Source organism: Chrysoperla carnea, chromosome 2, assembly GCF_905475395.1.
Source record: "Chrysoperla carnea chromosome 2, inChrCarn1.1, whole genome shotgun sequence".
Classification (NCBI taxonomy): domain Eukaryota; kingdom Metazoa; phylum Arthropoda; class Insecta; order Neuroptera; family Chrysopidae; genus Chrysoperla; species Chrysoperla carnea.
Window position 1 is genome coordinate 86,123,165 of NC_058338.1, and position 21,679 is coordinate 86,144,843.

At 27.6% G+C, this 21,679-nt stretch overlaps 1 protein-coding gene across 1 annotated transcript in view; it reads left to right on the top strand.

Annotated features, from left to right (window-relative positions):
• The window catches only part of LOC123293007 (cadherin-99C), a 182,991-nt gene that overhangs the window by 64,032 nt on the left and 97,280 nt on the right, over window positions 1-21,679 (top strand). Inside the window, exon 4 of the mRNA XM_044873722.1 lies at window positions 15,343-15,521. Coding sequence (XP_044729657.1) covers window positions 15,343-15,521 — 179 coding nt within the window. The remainder of the gene's footprint in view (window positions 1-15,342; window positions 15,522-21,679) is intronic.

Below are 21,679 nucleotides of genomic sequence, written 5' to 3' on the forward strand. Positions count from 1 at the left end.
CAAACAAAAAGTCCAAATCGCTTTATCCGTTTAGGAGCTACGACACCACAAACGAATCAATCAGACCTGATCTTATGTCAGAAGTTTCTTTAAATTTTTTATATTATTAAAAGCAGTATTAAATTAAAAAATATATCACAAAAGCTAACGATGTTAACTACATCATATAGGCAGGCATTGTTCAAAGAAAAAACTTGAATCTTTTGTAAAAGCATTTCAGGTCATTAACTTTTAGTCTTATTTTACTCCTGAATTTCCTTTTTGAAATTATTCATAAATATGATATCTTTATGCATATTGGTTGCCAGGCTGTCTTTCTAAGCGCACATAGTTCATAGTTTTGAACTGTTTACCTCAACTTTAAGAAAAAAAATATAGTGCATATGGTGCATTTTTACTCAACTTCTTGGAAAAGTATTTCGGAAACCGTGAACTTTTGAGCATTGATTATATACAAAATATTTAGACTAACAAACTTTTTTAGGTGGACCCAAAAAATTTGAATATATACTTACGATGGGCGTGAACACAGCCTATCAAATTATTTCAGTAATAAAACAGCGTTAATCCAAAAATGTTTCCTGAAATCACTTGTATATGCTCATGGATCTTTCTCCTCAATAAAATTGTATGCCTATATTAATGTCTCAAGCATGTACATCTCAAGGTAGGATTTCTCACGCGGTAGCACACCTGAAGCAGGACATCCTCATAAAACTAAGATATATCTTGATTACTTGTGGGGAATGTCTTCATGAGGCGACACAAACAGTAGCACGCATTTGAAATCAAAAAACTAATTTGTTAATTTTTATTTATTAAAAAAAAAAAAAAACATCAACCAAAATTTATTTCTACAATTTAGTGTTTTATCGTAAAACAAATTTGATGGACATTAATTAGCTGATATCAAACAATCAATTTACGGTAAATTCGATATGAAAAACTTGTTTAGCAACTAAATAATAATAATATTATAATCATGTATATATATATGTATGATGTAGACCAGCGGAGATCAGAGAGTAAGCAATCAATACATACTAAAAACGATTTATAAATAAAATAGTATTTTACAGTTTTTAAAGTTATGAGAGTATAGTATGTATACATGCATGTATGTATGTATATTATGATGCCTATGGTAGAATCAGGAAGAGTCGATTAAGAAATTAAGTGGAAAGAAAAAGAAAAAAAAACCTGAATTATTATTGTTGTAGTCTTAAATCAAATAGAAAGAGAAACATCTCATAGATTTTGCTTTTCGAACATTTGTTTTACTTCATTCATGGTGTATTAAGAAACTTTGCCACGCATAGTAATTATCTAGTCAGTCAGAGAGTGTAAGTAAAAATTATGACAAAGTCTGTTTGGAAATGGGGTCTCAACGTACTACCAGTTATAGTTTTCCGGTTGTTTTTGGGCTTCCTTTTTGTGAAAACTTCTTTAATCTAATATAAGGGGGTAAAAATTACAGTTTGGTGGTCAACCGTCTGAGAACATTGTGCGCCTTTTTATTACTTATATATAAAAATTTAGCTTCCGTAGTCTAATAGCCGCAAAACTCGAAAATAGTCGGTAAATTGACTTGAAATTTTGACAAGCCATTGCATTTATACCTAAGAGAATTCATACATACTTTGATCTCGAAGTAATCGAAATAATATTTTAATGAAAATGAAAAAATTCGTCGCGCAGGAGCTCCGTTAGCTAAAATTGAATATTGTATTTTAAATTTTTCATGAATTTTTATTTCGAAAACTATGCGTCTTGATAAAAAACCATGGGTACTTTTTTGCTTAAAACTGGTCAAAAAATACAAAAATATTTTTATTTTGAAAAAATTCAAAATTTTTTACTTTGAGAATTTTATGAGGAAGGAAAAAATCTAAATAGTTTTTGCATATGATGTTATAAATCGTTGGCAATTTGCAACGAGATTGATAAACTGTCAACCACTACAAACATGATGGCCCTGCCTTTGATATGAACTTGCAGTTTTATCTATGAAACTAAACGAAAATAAGCACGAAATTGAAACTTATTCGAACGGTTTCTTATATAGGATTTTGAAAGTGGGCCATTTAAAGAAAAGGGCCACCTTAGGCAAAGGTATCTTAATTGCTTCATTGTTCTCATTATTTTGAGCCATTCTGTATATATAGATTTCTTTACTATCAGATCGTTAAATTCTCAGTTATGCATACTTTAATTAATGTTTTAATTAATAATTTATTGATTTCTTTTATAAACTTCCGATAACTAATAAATGAAATTTTTTATATATGTAATTGATCTCAATCAATGTAGGTATATCTATCTACTTGTATACAACAGATAATATTTAGCTCTTGAGCCCATCAATAAATCCAAATTTCCATAATTCTTTCTTTCGCTTGTCTCTCTAATTGAAGATCAATAAAAGGCCATAAAATTTGCAGTTACTCATAAATCAAGTGTAATTTTAATTTTTTGTCTTTAATGTTCGAAAACAAGTGCGTAAAGTGTGGGTCGTGCCTCACTTTTGCGTCATATGAAAAATGATTTAGTCCATCACCTTATTTTTATAATAAAGCAAGTGAAAACAAACAATTGACTGAGTTAATTGTTGAAATACCATGCTTAGTCAGTGTTGATTTCTTTATCACATTACACTTTCAAACATGTGACACATACATAACTGATAATCAAGTATGGTACATATTATAAAATTTCCGCCTAATTGGCGCCCTCACAGGTAAACAGTAATGTTTACGAAAAAATGTTTCAAACAAAAGTTGTTTAATTTTTGATAAGAAACATTTTTTACATTTAAACTTTTGTTCTATCTCTAACGGTTTACAAGATGGGTCCTACGGACCCAAGACCCAATTGACCTATGATGCTCATTTACGAACTTAACCTTACTTTTTACGTCCTGAGTACGCTGTAAAAATTTCAGCTCGATATCTTTTTTCGTTTTTGAGTTATCGTGTCCACAGACGGACGGACGGGCAGACGGACAACCGGAAATGGACTAATTAGGTGATTTTATGATCACCTATGACAAAATTTTTACAAACTTGGGACTAAACTTAATATACTATGTATATTTCATATATATATGGTATAAAAATGTACTAAGGTTTCTATAAAGCGACTTTCAAATAACACTATAATATTACATATTGTTATGTAAAGACAGTAAAGGGGTCCAGGAAGGAAATAATTTTTGGGAACACTATTTTAAATGGACATAATACGTGTTATACAATATCTATGTGAAAAAATTGACTCAAAGCCAAAAATTTTCGAAAGGGAATTGAATGCAAATGTAAAATAAAATGTATTACCAATAACTTTATTTAACGTATAAGAAAAACAAAAACAAATATAGAAAGTCCTCAAAAACGTAAAAAAATAAAATACAGACAAAAAGAATTATGGAAATTTTGCTTCATTATGGGCTCACGGTCAAATTGAATAAAATTATTTAATCACTATTACATTTAAATGCAATACTATAAATATTTAAAAAAATGTTTTGATAAAAAATTAGTGCAACTTTTTAAATTGTTACACATTATCATTTCCGGAACTTTCGAAAAAATTGTTTTAAAATATATGAAATTAAAATAAAATTCACCATGATAATTTTCAATTAAATGGCCCTTGGGTCTTTGGCGTTTATAATTTGATGTATGTTGATAGTTATAAATAAAGCAAAATCATAACTTATTATACTGATTAAAAACCCATTAAAAGATTTGTACCATAAAACAGATCAAAACGATTAATTTTATCAAGTTTTTTGTCAACCAGGGTAATGAACACTGTTTATTTCCGTTTTTACCAAAAAGTGGCACTATTTTAGCTTTTAAAATGAAGCTTTATATATTTCTATACCATCTATATATTAAATATACGTAGATTATTAAGTTTAGTCCCAAGTTTGTAACGCTTAAAAATATTGATGCTACGAAAAAAATGTATGTATAGGTGTTCATAGAATCATCTTACTAGTCCATTTTCGTCCGTCCGTCCGTCTGTCAACTCGATAACTCAAAAACGAAAACAGACAGCAAGCTGAAATTTTTTACAGCGCACTCTGGACAGGAGGTAAAAAAGTGAGGTCCAATTCGTAAATGAGCAAGATAGATCAATTGAGTCTTAGATCCGTAGGATCCATCTTGTAAACGTTTAGAGATAGAACAAAAGTTTAAATGTAAAAAATGTTCCTTATATAATGTAAAAAATAAACTTTTATTTACACATTAGATGCAAATTTTTTAGTATGTATTAATATGGGATTATCAGTTATGTATGTGTGACATGTATGTATGTGTAATAATCAACACTGTCTGTACATGGTATTTCAACAATTAACTCAATTGTTTGTTTTCACTTGTTTTTTCTAAAACACGTATAATGTTGCATTGCTGTTGCGTAATAAATTTTGCTCTAACTCTTAAAAAATTTATTTTTAAAAGCTATCAGTTTCGTGTGGTTACGCATCGAAAAATATCTTTTGGAACTTTCTTATTTTTTATCTTTTGAAAAAATAAAATGAGAATCGAGAATCGTATCTAGAAACCCAAACTGCCACACAAGCTGGCAATTAATAACCAAATTATATTCAGTTCCGTGTCAAATTAATGGGTCTCTTCCCAAACAAGGAAAACTAGGTTCTAAATAAACTTTTATCTGGATCGCTAAAAAATATCAAGAATATACCACTTTAAAAAAAAATCATATTCTGAGAGCTGCCAATCCATAGACTTATCTAAAGACACAAAAATAATATTCGTTATTCTTATAATACCGATCCGTTCTTTTAGTTATTCGAATCTTTATATCATAAGCCATAAAAAGACACTTATGACAACGCCTTGATTAGCAATTCTCGAAACAAAAAAAAGTAATTTTACAGGTAATTTATTGTAATTTTATTTCATTTTATTAAGCAATACAAAATATAAATGATAAAAAGATAATACTCCAAAATATAACATTTTATGAACAATAAAATTTTCAGAATAAATAACCAAAAAATTTTGTATACAGTGGTATATTATGTACCGTGTGTATCGAATTGCTGAAGGCGTTAAAATAATTAGACCACCATGGTAGCATTAACTAACAATCATATTCATCATATTCTTATATTTCTTAATTCTTAAGAAACAAAACAAAATAGAAAAAACTAATTTTAACAATAAAATATCATTAAATTATTTTGTTGAATCATTTTAATTTGAGAATATATTCAAAATTACAAAGATATAAAATTGGTTAGAATGACTAAATTCTAACAACACAAGGGAAAACAAACAATTGACTGAGTTAAATGTTGAAATATCATGTATAGATAGTGTTGATTACTCTGATATTCCCATATAATACACACTATATAATATGCGCCTTATGTGAACCCTCTCGGGTAGACAGTGATGTTTACGAAAAAATAGTTCAAACAAAAGTTGTTTATTTTTTAATAAGGAACATTTTCTACATTTAAACTATTGTTCTATCTCTAACGGTGTTCACCGGCGGACCGACGGACGGAAGGACAATCGAAAATGGACTAATTAGATGATTCTATGAACACCTATACCAAAATTTTGCGCGTAGCATCAATATTTTTAGTCGTTGCAAACTTGGCACTAAGCTTAGTATATCTTGCATATTACATATATGCATGTTATAAAAATGAAAAAGTTATAAAATTTTCAGCAGATAAAGTGCCTTGAATGTGAAACTTTATTTGAAGACTAACAAAATTTTAAATTTCGACATCTGCAGTATGTGCTAGCAAGAGAAATTTCGAAACGAAAAAGATAAAAAATGGAATATTTATAATCATTTTTAACCATCTGATTTGATTAATCAGAAAATTTTATTAATTATTTGTAACCACTCCAACTTTTATACAATGTTTTCAATAAAGTTTTTCACAAACCCTAAAACGGGCTTTTTTAACCCTACAGTGGTCACCTTAAATAATAAGGAATAAAATCGAAATGCACATGAATGTAAAATTAGTCTTATAGCTAAAACAGTTAATATTAACAGTTTTTATGAAAAATCTTTCAAAATTGAAAAATATGATAAACTCGTTGCAAATTTACTTCACATTTTATTATTATGTTAATTAAAATTTATTGCTTAACCATAATGATTATTTGTTGCGATTTAAAACGTATGCTAAATTAACAAAAAGGTCAGTTTCTTTAAATCTTGGAGACGTTGTATATACATGTTTTAACCCGTATTATAAATCGAAAAAGTTATGAAGCATATAAAATCAGAATATAAATTTGACATACATGATTACATGATTAATCGCCACGATTAATCAATCAATATCAATTCATCAGGAAGTCAAGCTGTAATTAATCTGTTATTTTGAAATTAATACAAATTTTCATATAATGTGATAGTAGGTAACAAAAACTTTTAAGTAATGAAGACAGCGTAATCTTGAAAGATTAAGAATTAGCCATAGACCTTATAGCAGATTTCTTAGCTGAATTTCTTCCGAATATTGCATCTTGAGATATTAGCTTCAATTGAATCAAATTTAATATTCAATAAACTGTTTTCTTCGAATATTCAAAATCGTTACCTGGCTCTAGAACTATTTGTATGTGATAAGTTCAATAATAAATTTCTACAAATTTTTTTATAATTGTAATTTTTCTAAACCCATTATTACCTTGACATAAATAGACATTTTATTGTGATTTTAATGGATTTAATTTCCAAAAATTATAAATTTAATAGGAATATTTTTTATATTTAAAAATTTAAAATATTTATTAGTCAGATTTATTTGTATAATATGTAAATCTTATTTTTTAGACTACGTAATTTGTTACTGAAACCAGTTTCAATAACTTCACGCATATGAAAATAAAATGCATAATCATATATTTTGATTAGCCTTAATCACTAAAAAACATAGACAAGTGCCTAGTTCACAAAAAGGTTTGGTGCTCTGATCTTGACACCATTCACATCGATTGTTAGAATTCCTCTAAAAAACATTATTACTGACATATTTTTCTAAATGGTATTCTACTCGTAATGAGAAAAAAAAATTTATTGATGAGAGAGTTGAGGCCAAAAGCGTTAGGAAAATGGTAGTTTTAGTAAAAATAACAAAATAATTTTCAATTCAAAGGTTTCATCATTTTGTCTTTAAACACTATGAAATAGTAGCCGCCATGTTATTACGTCTTGTGGCTGTATAAACAAAAAAATTTAAACAATTATCCTATCAAATATTAGCGAATTAGTTTACACAGCCAGCTGACGTCATGACTACAGAGCAATTAAGTATCATTATTCGAGCGATTGAGTAAAAATTTGGTTTTTTTTATAGATTTATTAACAATATTGAATTTAATTAAAACACTTTTTAAAAATGGGCGTAATACCCTATTTTCCTTCAAGTTAACTTTGAAATATAGAGATTAAAATTTGTGCTGTTTAGTTAACTGAAATTCGACATCGATTAAGATAATAAAAAAGGCAGAGAATTTGTTATACAAAGACTTTTGCCAAATAGCCTGTTTCTTCTTCTTCATCTTGACGCCATTTATCAGTTATGTTCTAGTTTTGACTCTTTTATCCATATTATAAACGGCGTTAAGAACCAATTTTCGTACAAAAAAAAACAACATAAAATTGTTATTTTACGATTGAGATCTCCGATAAATCTCTAGACTATCAATGTTTCTTTGGAGGAATTCTAACAACTGATAGGAGTGCATCAACAAAGGAGCAAAAAATGATTATGGAATTTTAATAGACTATCAATGTTTCTTTGAAGGAATTCTAACAACTGATAGGAGTGCATCAACAAAGGAGCAAAAAATGATTATGGAATTTTAATGATATTCACGTACTGTGGTAAAGTAATTATAATATTAAAAATAAATTTGAAAAAAAAAAATCGAAAAAAATTATGATTAGAAAAAAAAGTAATTATTTGATTTTCAATTGTTCAGTTTCGTATGGTTAATTTGATTCGGCTTAATTGCATCATAAACTTATATAATAGGTACATATTTTTATTAAGTCACTAAACTTTTCTGTAATCGCAACATTGGAATAATAAATTATCTATTCGAAAAAAGTTATTATTTTTAACAAATAAATCCGTCAACGAAAAGGGACAAACTGATAAATGTGTTGGGTGTTGAGGATTCAAATCACTTCAACATTGCTTAAAAAAAGGATTGAAATTTTCTCAGTCCATTCTCCATATTATAATGTATATTAATTGTCTTTCATTACCAACAGTTCTTCATCAGTATACATTAATATTATAAGTCTATGGGATATGGTATCAGAAAAAAATTATTTACGAAAAATTAAGAAATTATGAAAAAATTTATTCTCTTTGTATTAAAAATAATACACACAATTTATAGAATTTACTGTTATAGGTGTATATTTTTGTTGAATGGCGTTACAAATTTAAATTTTGAACCGTGATATTAACAACAAAAAAACTTTATAGTAAATTTTAAGAAATATTATTATTATTATTAGCAATAAAAAAATATTTAATAGGTTGGGTGTAAATATAACACTTTCTATGGGTCATTAAAACAAGCAAAGAATTGACAAATATCATTAAAAACATCTCTCAACTGTTCTTTTTCGTCTATAGGCATACTGTCTTTCTTCGCTTTCTAGAAAGTTCAAAATATCCATCATTAATCATAGTTTACAAGGCTCTGAGCAGAAAAACAGAAAATAAAACAATCGCCTAATAATGCTGTAGGTAAAATAGCCGATATAAACAAGGTAAAGGTTTGATTTTTCTTTATATGCAATTGGACTAAATGTAAATCAATTGTAAAAGTTTTAGGGGGATTACCCGCTTGTTGAAATAAATAATTGACTTCAAAAGAAGGTATATTTAACATTGGTCTTCTGTGAAAACGGTAGATGGATGATATTTCGAAAATCAAGGCAGGTATCAAAAAATTTTATTTTTATTTTTTCATGAAGTTATAACAAAATTCATCATCAAAGTTGAAAATAAGGAACAAATAATTTCATCCACAGTCGAAACACGCCCTGGGGCTTGTACTACCTTCATCAGATTAGTGCAGGTTTACTGCGAAATTTCCAAATTTTTTCATAATAACCGGTTATTCAAGAGGCAGAGATAGTGTTTAAAACAGTACAAAATATTATGAGCAAAACGGAGGATGTTAAAAATGCCGAGTTTACTTACGGTTACTACGCGCCGTTTTTTTTATTTTATTCATAGTTTATTTTGATATTTACCAAACACATAATATGTGAATTTATTTTTGAAAAGAAAAAAAATTGTTAGAAAGGTTAAATGTTAAAGGTGATTTATTCCCTTAAAGACGTTGTTAGTTTTTACTTGTGAAGCTAGTTTAACTGTTTGAACTTTTTTACGACTATATATTTTATGATTTTTATAATTTGTTTTTAAGTTGTCTCATTATAATTTTAATTTGTTTAAAAGTTTTCGAAATATTTTTTTCAAACATTTTATTTCAGTTGTGCAACGCTGCTGAATTTTATTTTCGTAACTGAAAATTTACTTAAATGTCAATTTTTATTAGCTTGAAAAAATTCAAATAAGTCTTTTAGCTTTCTTCAAATAAATGACTTAAAAGTCGAGCTACAAAAGTAATTTTAAATACTTCTTTATAACTGGCGCAAGAAGCACAAACAGATTTAGTGCTTTTGCTTCTCGAGTTGATCAAATAATCTATCTGCACGCTTTGCACTCCCTTTTTCTTGGCTTTTATTAATAATATGTCTTTATAGATTATATCTCATCTGTTATTCTGAAGTATGAGCTATATTACTGTACAGTTTCATTAAAAACCATTGGCTAGTTTTAGCGTGAAAGCGTTACAAACAAACAATTAAACAAACATGCTTACTTTCGCATTTATAATATATAGAGATGTGTTATTCTGATGTATGAGCTATATTGCTGTACAGTTTTATTAAAAACCATTCGCTAGTTTTAACGTAAAAGCGTAACAAACAAACAAACAAACATGCTTACTTTCGCATTTATAATGTATAGAAACAACTTGTGTTATATAACATAATATGTTAATGATACATTTTGTATATTAATTGTCAATAAAACTCTAAATATACAATAATAATACAACATTGTTGAGACTGCATTCATTCCATCCGTTTCGTTAATCAAACGGAGAAAAAATAATCTATACGACGTATAAAATGTAGAAGACTTGCGATTTGAACTGAAGTCGTCAACTATATTTGGATTTATTTAATTGAACAGTGTTATTTAAAATGGATAACAAATTTACCATTTATGTCAAACGTACAATGTAGTCACTGTCTAACCACGACTACTACACTACCAGGGCATTTTATTATGTATTGACATATCAAATTAAATAGCCCAAGCAAACAATACATGTTAAAAAAGAAACTTTCCGTAGAATTTAGTAGAATGCACTATTTGTTTTCCAAACGGACAGTAGGGGAATATATAGAAAATAGCATCCAAATTTGATCACAACGGTTTATTTAGTGTAAAAAAAATTGGCTTTGTATCTAAAAAAATTTCGCACCAAAAATTTCCTCTGCGATATCGAGAGAAGACTGATTCATCCCCAGTTATTCATTTTTGAAAGTATTTGAATCTCTTCAAATAGATTCGACGTCTATAGACTTAAATTCTGACAGATAGTAAAAAAATGCTTGAACCAAAACGGTCTATATCTCCTCTTATTAACACCAAAAGAATAATTCATTGTGGTACCTTCTGATTATCGGTCAGCAATATTCGTAAGCAGGTGGAGGGGATAACTGAATCGATCGCAGTGCTGCTCTCTTATGAAATTTGCAATAAATCAAATTTTTCATTAAGGTGTTTGTTTCCATACATTATTGTAAAATAGGTTTTCGTTTATTGCCCGGTACATACAAACATACCAAATACATGCTTTGTAGTCAAAGAATGTGTAATTTTTAGCTTTCAAATACCACGCAACTACAAAAATATGTGTGCAAGTGATGCTTATAAATTTTATAATATAGATATTTCTCTTCAATCATCAATACACTAACTATAGTCGTCTCTGTTCATCAAATGATGGATCATCGACAACCCTATATTTTTATGGTATTATTATAAACAACAAGATTGTCTAAATATTTTAGATAGTTTTTATCACACTCTCCAGATTTTTTGATATAGAAATATCCAATAGAAAAGTATAACCTATATGATTCATCATTTTTTCAGCCAATTTTGAACGATAAAATAATAATAACAAGCCCGATGATCAAAGAATTTTTTGTGATTTTTGGAAACTTTGTTAATAAAAAAATGTATTTATAATTTTTTTATTGAAATCCTTAGTATTATTCAATCCTTGAATCTCCTTAAAATATGACTACTTTTCAAATCGTTTGCATGTAATTGGTATAGTAAAAATGTCAAATAAAAATTAGCGAATGGTAATAATTTATTAAACTTGTTGCATTAGAAAATGTAATCAGCCGAAAATAGTATTAAATAGATATATTCACCAATTAGCACCGTGTGTGAGTTTTCTTGAATGCGTTTCCATGGTAACGATACCACCACTTTAATTATAGAATTGTATGGATGCATATATAATTGTATGGATTGCATTTATGACTTACATTGAAAATTTAATATTATTGTCTCGCAAATTTATATAAATAATTATGATAATTTACATTAAAAAAAATAATATTTTTTGCGATTTGATTTCTTATTTTCACAATTTTTAATGCATTAAGTTACATTAATTAGTGTTTTTCAATAATTTAAATTTGACATTTTTCTATAGCATTAACATGTAAAGAATTGCAAATAAATCATACAGCCTCCTTTATCGCCAAAATTTTTCACTGGAAGCGCTGGCATCGATTTTGTTGTCCCTTATCATTAAAGTCCTTCTAAGAGGTACTATATCTTATCATACATAACCCTGAAGTAAGTTACACAATCAATACACACTTGATAAAATTGATTTTGTATTTTTCATCACAAAGGTTAATAGGGCGATTATAGTACTTATATCCATTTTAAGAATTGTAAATTATCTTGTCGATTTTTAATTGAGTTGTTTTGTCTTGTGTTCTTTGTTGTTTGATAGTTTTTTCTTTCAATTTTATTAAGTCTGAAATTTTTGTAATTTATCAAATAATTACCGTGTTATATTTTTATTATTTTTTATACTTTTAATTTTATTGTTGTCACGATTTTTTTAATTCTTTAATCTTAATAGTTTTGTGTATATTTGCAATTTTAATTCACTGATATAGGTATTAGATCGTGAGCCCATAATGCTTCGAAATTTCTGATTCTTTTTATTATTCTTCCTTTTTCAGCATTTATAAATTTGGTTATAATAAAAATGATAGTTTTAATAGTAATTCGAGTATTGAATCTATTATATTCTATTTTTTAATTTTCGATTATTTCGACACCTTTTTTCTGTTGGCCGTTAAAAGAAAGTTATTTATAACTGCCTACATGGAGCAAAAATATCAAAGAGTTTGTCCTTAAATGTTGAAAGGCCTGAAAATTGGTTTTATTTATTCAACTCTTTCGGCAATCCATTTTATCAATAGAACTATAGAAAAATACGCAATACCTTTTTCTTTATTTTCATAAAATTTAATCCAAATTTCTCTATTTAGCACGTACAGTTATAGATGTTACAAATAAATGAAAATGAAATTAACCGCTCAGATTTTGCTAAAACCTCGAGTTTCTTAGATGTGAAATATCATTAGTAACGCATGAGTTAGTGGCGCAAATGTTTCTATTTGTTAATATGCAATAAATTGTTAATTCAATGGAACGGTTAATGTTAAAGTTGGCTTGCAAAATTAATAACTGGGCAACTTGAATTACATATACCTTATATATATATATATATAATAGTTTTCGATTATTTGACAAATACTTTACATTTACGTCATACAATTTGTCTAATTACAAATTTTTTAAGTGCGCTTTAACCTTGATCATTTCATTGAATTAACAGTTTATTGTTTATTAACAAATGAAACATTTGATTTGCGGCATTAACTCTAATGATATTTGACACTTTAGAAACACATTCCATGAAGTTTAAGCAAAATTCGAGCGGTTTTTTTCATTTCTTTTATTAACCAATTTTTGTAACATCTTTTACTGTACCAATTGCCAAACCTATCTTTATCAATCTTCCTTCAAAAAACATAGACAAAACAATCTTCACTTCATAATGGACTCACGGTATAAAAGGTATTGCGGCATAATTCATTGTGTTTTTATTTTTTATGTTTCATTTTGTTTAATCCAATTAATTTCATTATTTTTAAAGACTTACGGCGATATTTATTTTGGTTTACAAAATGCAATGTGATGTGTCCTTAAAATAAGAGAAATCTGATAAATACGTGAATATACAATTTGTATTTTTACTCTCCACTGTGTGTTTAAATTGACGTATGTAGAATGATTTATGAATTTAATATATTGCGGTTTTTTTAATGCCTTTTTGTAATTATAAAGAATACTGCATTACGTAATAACATTGTTATCCCGTCCAGATTCACGTGGAGAAAACCTGGACAATTAATTATACCTTCCAAAAATGAATACAAGTTTTGAAAGTTATTAATAAATAATAAATATATCCAGACCATAAAAAAATTGGGGGAGTTAATAGTTGGATAACGAAACAAATTAAAAAGAAAGCCTATAAGCTGTTTGGTATTGGAATCCTTAATTTACCGAATTACATAATTATGAAAAAGAACGCTGGTCATCGGACCGAAATCGCAGAGCAATTAAATAAACTCCTTGCAAGCTTGTTTATTTTTTACAGACTAACTTTTTTTTGGAACTATGATCCTTATCGTACGATATTTGTTTTCTGATTGGTGTTAAAACCAAAAAAAAATCCAACAGACACAAAAAACCGACACCTAGGCTGCCTAGGAAACTAAAACTTTTTCAATCGATTCAGGTTGCCATGAATTTTGAGAAAATGCAAAAATATTTTTATCATTATCAATTTGTATTTTTTATCAAAATTATTTGTTTTATTATCTAAAAATATTGAGTTGTGGAAGTTAAAGAAAAAACAGATAACTTAAAATGAGTATCTAATTTTAATGTTATGTAAATATCAAAGCAAACGTAATGCGTACTCACATATTGAGTTGACTACTAAATCATAAGTATGTCTTTTTTAAACTAATACTACAATTTTAATTAATACTACAATTATTTCAAACAGTAAAAACTGAAAGTAGCTATAAAATTAAATTCTTTAAAGAATCAAAAAAGGATTTAACTTCTAAAATTAATACCTTAAATTTTCAGAAAAATCTTTATATATTATAAATGCGAAAGTAAGCATGTTTGTTTGTTTGTTACGCTTTCACGCTAAAACTAGCGAATGGTTTTTAATGAAACTGTACAGCAATATAGCTCATACTTCAGAATAACACCTGCGATATAGTTAAATATATATATATATATATATATAAAGATTTATTAATAAAAACAAGTGAAAACAAACAATTGACTGAGTTAATTGTTGAAATACCATGCATAGACAGTGTTGATGACTCTATCATATTACACATACATAACTGATATTCCCATAATTACTTACTATACAATTTACGTCTAATTTGCGCCCTCACGGGTAAACAGTGATTTTTACAAAAAATTGTTTCAAACAAAAGTTGTTTTTTTTTAAGAATATTTTTTACATTTAAACTTTTGTTCTATCTCTAACGGTTTACAAGATGAGTTCTACGGATCCAAGACCCAATTGACCTATATTGCTCATTTACTCACTTTTTATGTCCTGAGTACGCTATAAAAATTTCATCTTGATATCTCTTTTCGTTTTTGAGTTATCGTGTTGACAGACAGACGGACAGACGAACAGACAACCGGAAATGGACTAATTAGGTGATTCTATGAACACCTATACCAAAATTTTTTTTCGTAGCATCAATATTTTTAGGCGTTACAAACTTGGGACTAAATTTAATATACTATGTATATTTCATATATACATGGTATAAAAATGACGAAAATCACCAAACCTCCTTTTGTATCGATTTCAAATGTCATATCACCGCAAAGAGGTGTCTTTGAGAAGGATTTAGGTATTGATTTTCAAATGATTTTCTAATCTAAGAGCAAAGTTCTAAAGTTTTGATTGCATAGAATTTAATTTCCTTTAAGCAATGTTTTGAACAAATATCGAGGAACTTTTTTTCAAATTCAAAACAATTTTTTTTTGTAAATAATTCTTTTTTTTTTCTTTTCAGATGTTAATCAAGTAACGATACCAGAAGAGTTACCAATTATTGGCGATCCATTTACGGAAATTGTATTGGATTTAGTATTCCCGAAAGGTCAACCAATATTCATTTTAAATGGAAAGAAATTACAATTATTACAACCATTAGATCGTGATAAAAATAATTTATCTCATGTCATTTTTTCGGTAAGTTAATATAATATATTAAATTTATTTTATTAACATATTAAACAGAAAATTATTTTAAGTTTTATAACATTGTCAATCTGTCAACACAAGCGACATGATTTTAAAATGATCTGGCAACCGGATGATAGTCAATTTTATTATTTTAATTCCAATAACACGTTTATTATTTTTGTTTTATTATATACTATCTGCTGACTGAGTCATAGTTATTTTCTTTATGTCAAAATTGTATAAGAGTTTTAATTCTATTTTTAATAAGTCTATCAGTATATGTTTTTCTAAAAAAAATTCTTAAAAATAAGGCTTTCAATAATTTTTGGCATTATCATTTTTCACGTCAAAGATGACTTTTTTAAAATTCAAGATAGCTGACATCCTTTTTAGAAATTGAGAGGGGATGCTTGATTTACATGTCCTAGGGGCATCCCCCAGATACAATTAAAATTTTCCTCTATATCGTAGATTTTTGCAAAGAGTTGATTATTTATCTATCATCAAGGACAGATAACTGAAATACCTTGTCATTACTTGATTCTCCGATGGTTTTCCCTCCGAAACTGGAAACTAAACTAAAAAAGAACTAAGCACGTAGAAAAACTAAGTTCCCAAACTGAAATTTTGTTTGAGTATCTGTGTATCTGTGAGTCTGTCTGTACCATTGTAGCTCCTAAGCGAATGAACCGATTTTGATATTTTTTTTTTTTTAATGAAAGGAAATTTGTTCGAGAGTACTGTTACTTTAAGATGCTTCAAGTGTGAATTAACGACTGAGCAGAAACACAGCTAAGAACACACTCGATCAATTTACCTTTCATACAAAAAACGAATAGGCGATATTACAAACGAATCGTTCACACGTGATTTTATGTCAAGATTTCTTTAAATTGTAAATTTTATACTTTAAATTGTAAACCTTTAACAAGTGCGCCGCTGTACAATGTGTGAGATTATTCTAAGAACACATTCACTTAGTTTCTTCTAATAAACACTTAAGGTAGTACGAGCGCCAGGGCCAATTTAGACTTGTAGTTGAAATTATTTGTACTTTATTTTCAATTTTGAAGATGAATTTGGTTATAACTTTAAAAATGTAGACGAAAAATAAGAATAAAATTTTTCCATATCTGCCTTAGTTTAGAAAATATTGAAAGCTAAATATTTAGATAAAATTTTCGATTGTGGGTATTTTGAAAATTACTAAGGATATCGAAAAATTGTAATCTTACTTTTCGTCTTATTTTGTCAAATTATAACATAATTCACCATTAAAATTGGAGAAATAATTTTTTTTAATTTGTGTTTTCACTACCATGCCGCATACATCCTTAATTAGTTGGACACAACGGTTATTTTTTTTTTTTAATTATTTATTAAGGTTTTAACTTGAATAGTTTTTTTTTTTTAATTTCTACGGTCTAGTTTTGGAGAAATCTATGAAAACATGTACCGTTTTACCTTAAGACCCAAGCTAATGCCTTCTTTTGAACTCATTCATTTTTTTAAATAATCGGGCAGCCCCACTAAAATTTTCAGTATTGATTTAGTCTTAGTCCAACTTCATATAAAAAATCAATCAAGCTTATTATTTAAAATTGCCATGTTGTCCGTACATCCTTAAGCAATTTGAACTTAAGTATTTCCGTGCGATAATAAAAATGCGCTCCACGTACTTCAGGTTAAATAATTTTCTTATTTAAAAAAAAACTAAACTATACTTATAATCATAATTTCCACTTTGATGATGATGATCAACGTTTTTTATTAGATAAAAGAATTATCTAAGTTATGCAGTTTGAATTCTTTACATAATCTTGGTATAAATCAATTATATTTTGATCAATTACATTGAAATCAGTTTGAATTTATCATGATAACACCACACCGAATGAACGTAATGCAACTAACGTAGTAACTTACAAGAAGGCAAGATAGAATTCATCATTCAAATAATGATTTAATGATATATTATACCTACGTCTTTCTAGATATTCTTAATATTTATTTATACAGGATGATTATGTTTTATTCTCAGTGAAGTCAGAATGGTAGATTAAATAGTTTTTGAAAAAATGTTCCTTATCCCGAAAAAACGACCAGCATTTTTTATATCTTGAGATAATATTAGTATTCTCAGCGAGGATACGGTCTTGTAATTGGGGGGCCCACCCCCTGTGTGGAAGGTCGTCAGGTCAAAACAAATCAACGTCAAAATTTTTTTTTAAATCAATTTTTTTTTTTGTTTAATTTATATCATTCTACTGACACCCTTTGATCCTTTTTTACGACTTAGGATATTCGTAGACTAAGCTAAGAGCTTAGGACAATGAAAAAAAGGTTACAGAAAAAAAACCTGAACTAGAGATACAATTTACCATTATTATGGAAGATCTTGGTAGCGTTTAGGAAATTTTTCCTGAGTGCTTTCTTCGATTTCGAAGACTTAATGTATAACTAATCATTTTTGCTAAACAGTTGCATCAATCTCACATTGTATCGTGATCGTTATTGACGTCTGCTTATCTCATTTTGACAATTCATTTCTTTGGAAAATTTGACTGTCATCTATTCTTTCTGATCATGATCCAAGTGTCGTCAAACGTGTCTCGTCAAACTCTTTGAGGCTTTCTTACTCTGGATTGTCGTACGATTTTACTTATTTGCACGGTTTTTCGAATAAAATGAACTTTGTCTACATTGCAATCGGAACATAATCATAAGAACTTTGGTTCATAATTTGAATACAATTTCCAAAGATCACCTGTATAAATCATATTATTAAAAACCATCTGTTTTACATTTTGTTCATTGATAAACGTATTATGATTTATAATGATAAATTAATAATTGATTAAATGTAATAAGAATCCTAAGTAATTCTATAAGTAATCCATAATTGGTTTGATAGATTTTATACTTTATTTTTTTACTTTTTAGTTATTAGAAAACGATATTTATAACGTACGCTTACCTACGTGTTTTATACACTACGGGATGGCTATTTAATGTAACTTGTAAGTTATATCTTTTAGCTATTACAATTCATATTTTATTTGTATCAGATCAGATATTATAATCGCATATTAAAAGATTAACTAAAGTTATCAGAATGTATCTTAAAGTTCGTATTCGTTGAGTGCAAAAAAGTGGAGTGTATAAATCGTTCGCCGCGCTACTCTCTTTTTAAATAAATCACACGTTTTATTTGAAATATAACCAATGAATTGTGAAAATAAGAGACAATATTGCATAAGTAATATTTTTAAAATGTAAATTAACATAATAACTTATTTAAGTTTGTTAGACAATTATATTAAATTTTTAATGCAAACCATATTTATATGCCATAGACTTATATATATCCAGTCATAAAATTAGATTTTAATTATGGTATGTCATTTACCAAAGGAACTCCTGAAATAAAACTCCTGCACAGTGAGAAATCAAAATCGTAAATCAACAGATTAGATCAAAATCGTATAATTTTTTATGAAAAACTAATATCTGATATTCTTAGCAGGAAGTATACCTATTTCTAATTCATTAACTTGTCTTATTGTCTGAAAGAATTTTATTTAATATTTAACAGGGATTTTCTTTAAAAGAATTTAGTATTAATAATTGATCAGTATTATTTCACAAGCTGGGATAAAGAATATCTTAAATATTATTTAAAATGATACTGTTTCAACAAATTCATTAAAGCCGGACACGGAAAAATACCAGAAGAATAAATTTCTTTTTAAAATATATTCTTCTATGTCAGTCAGCTCTTTTAATGCTAAAACCAGGGAAGGGATAATTTGAAAATATAGATTTACAGCTTTAATCTCAAAATATGCGTACATAAAACTTTGTTTATGTAAACATTCACGAGTCCTTTCGGCGGCAAAGGAATTTATAATCTAATTTCATATAAATTTCAATGAGCTGAACCATAATTATAATCATTTAATGTCATGCATAACACTGTGAACTGTCAATATTGCAAATTTAATCAATATATTTTATATTTTAATTATCATTTTATAATAATTTTTGTGTTTTTTTCTTAAATTACACACAAAAACATGGTAATAAAATTTTAAAATTTATAGAAATTTCATTACGAAATACGATATGAACGAACACGGCTTGGAATAAATATTGAAAAATAATTATGTATTTAATGGTAACCTTGATGACATTTTACCTCCATACGTTGGCTTGTATTTTGAAAAAGTGAGCACTTATGCATTAAGTCAAGCTCTCTTGAGCAAAATGGCGTCTGTCATGGGTTAAAGATACCTGAAAAATTGAGGGCGGCTGCTCGTTTCAATCGGCAAGGCAGATTCATCGTGAATACTTTTGATCTAATCTAAATCTAGTTCCAAATTAATATCTCCGATTTTTAGTGAAATCATTTCAAATGAGGAATATAGATTGGAATTTCTGCATGTTACCGTTCTTAAGATCAGGCTCAAGCGACATCGAGTGCTTTGTTACATTACTGCATCAAAAACTACATGATTTGAATCCGTTTTCGAATTGAACTAGATTTTTAAAGTATAAAATAAGGAATGTGGAAAAAAATTTAAGTAAAGATCAGCCACTTTCAGGGTGAAATGTTTTTATGAAAACCTATTCTCTACTCTCTTAATACAAATAACTTAAACTTCTATTTAGTACCAGAGTAGTAAACGTAAAGAGAGGGCGTGTTGAGATTAATGTTGCTTTAGCGCCAGTGGGAGATACACAGAAGCAAATATGAGGACATCTCGCATTGCTCAGATTTTGTCCATTATTTAGAAGAATGAAATGACAAACACAGTTTAAGGTTTAACATGCTTTTATTTAGTTTCACCATTCACTTGCTTGTATTAAAATTTTACAATTTAAATTTGAATGCATTTCTATAGTATGATCTGATTTTCCCATCGCTTCCATCATATTTTATATACATACGTCTTTTATTTTTTTTATTGTACTTAAACCTTGCTATTTTAATTTGAGCCCGTTCAGCTTTGTCAGTGTGAATGTCTTTTAATAAAAATATGACTACTTTTAAGTACAATCAAAGCTTGTCCTTGAACATGCATTTTTATACCATGCATATATTTTAGTTTAGTCCCAAGTTTGTAACACATAAAAATATTGATGCTAGGAACAAAATTTTCGTAAAGGTGTTTATAATTTCATCTAATTAGTCCATTTTCGGTTGTCTGTCCGTCTGTGTGTCAACACGATAACTCAAAAACGAAAAAAGTTATCAAGCTGAAATTTTTACAGCGCAATCAGGACGTAAAAAGTGAGATCGAGTTTAAATATGAAGAATATTTCTTATAAAAAAATAACCAATTTTTGTCTGAAACATTTTTTCGTAAACATCACATGTATGTGTAATGTGATAGGGTAATCAACACTGTCCATGCATGGTATTTCAACAATTAACTCAGTCAATTGTTTGTTTTCACTTTTTTTCAAAAATTTACTGAAAAAAAAGTACTGAATTTTGTTTTTATTGCAAGCTTATTTTTGTTAGAAGTAGTGCGAGTTTTTGATACCAGATTTAAAAAAATTCAATTTTATATAAACTTACGTCTATTTGATTACTTTATTAAAGAAGAAGTTCGCCTTCTATATTTTTGTTTGTGTAAAACCGAAGTAGTTTTTAATGTAAATTATCAATAAGAAATGAATAATAATATTAATAAAAACATATATTTATGATTTTATTATACTCATTATAAGTATTTCTTTTTAAAATCATTATTACCATAGTGGCTTTTTTCATTTTATAATAAGTATTAGTGTTTTAATACACCTGCGTATAATATATTCTATATAGGAATTAAAAAAATAAAAAATAAAGTAAAGAAGAAATCCCTGTAGGCTCTCTAAGAGAGTGAAAAAATTGAGAACATATTCTTAATAGTTAGTTGTGTTTAATATAAGTCTCTATTCGAGAAAAGGAAGATTAAACACCATAGATATAGAATAAATGTAGATTTCTATTAACAATAGATTTATTAACACAAATATCGAGGCTGGCACCACATCGTTAAGTGGGCTGTCTAAATAAAAAACCCATTCAAGAAGCCTAGGTCTTTCAATTTTTATCTACTTAAAAAAGATGAAAAGTTTTTAAGCCCTTTCATTATATTTGATACAAAAAATAT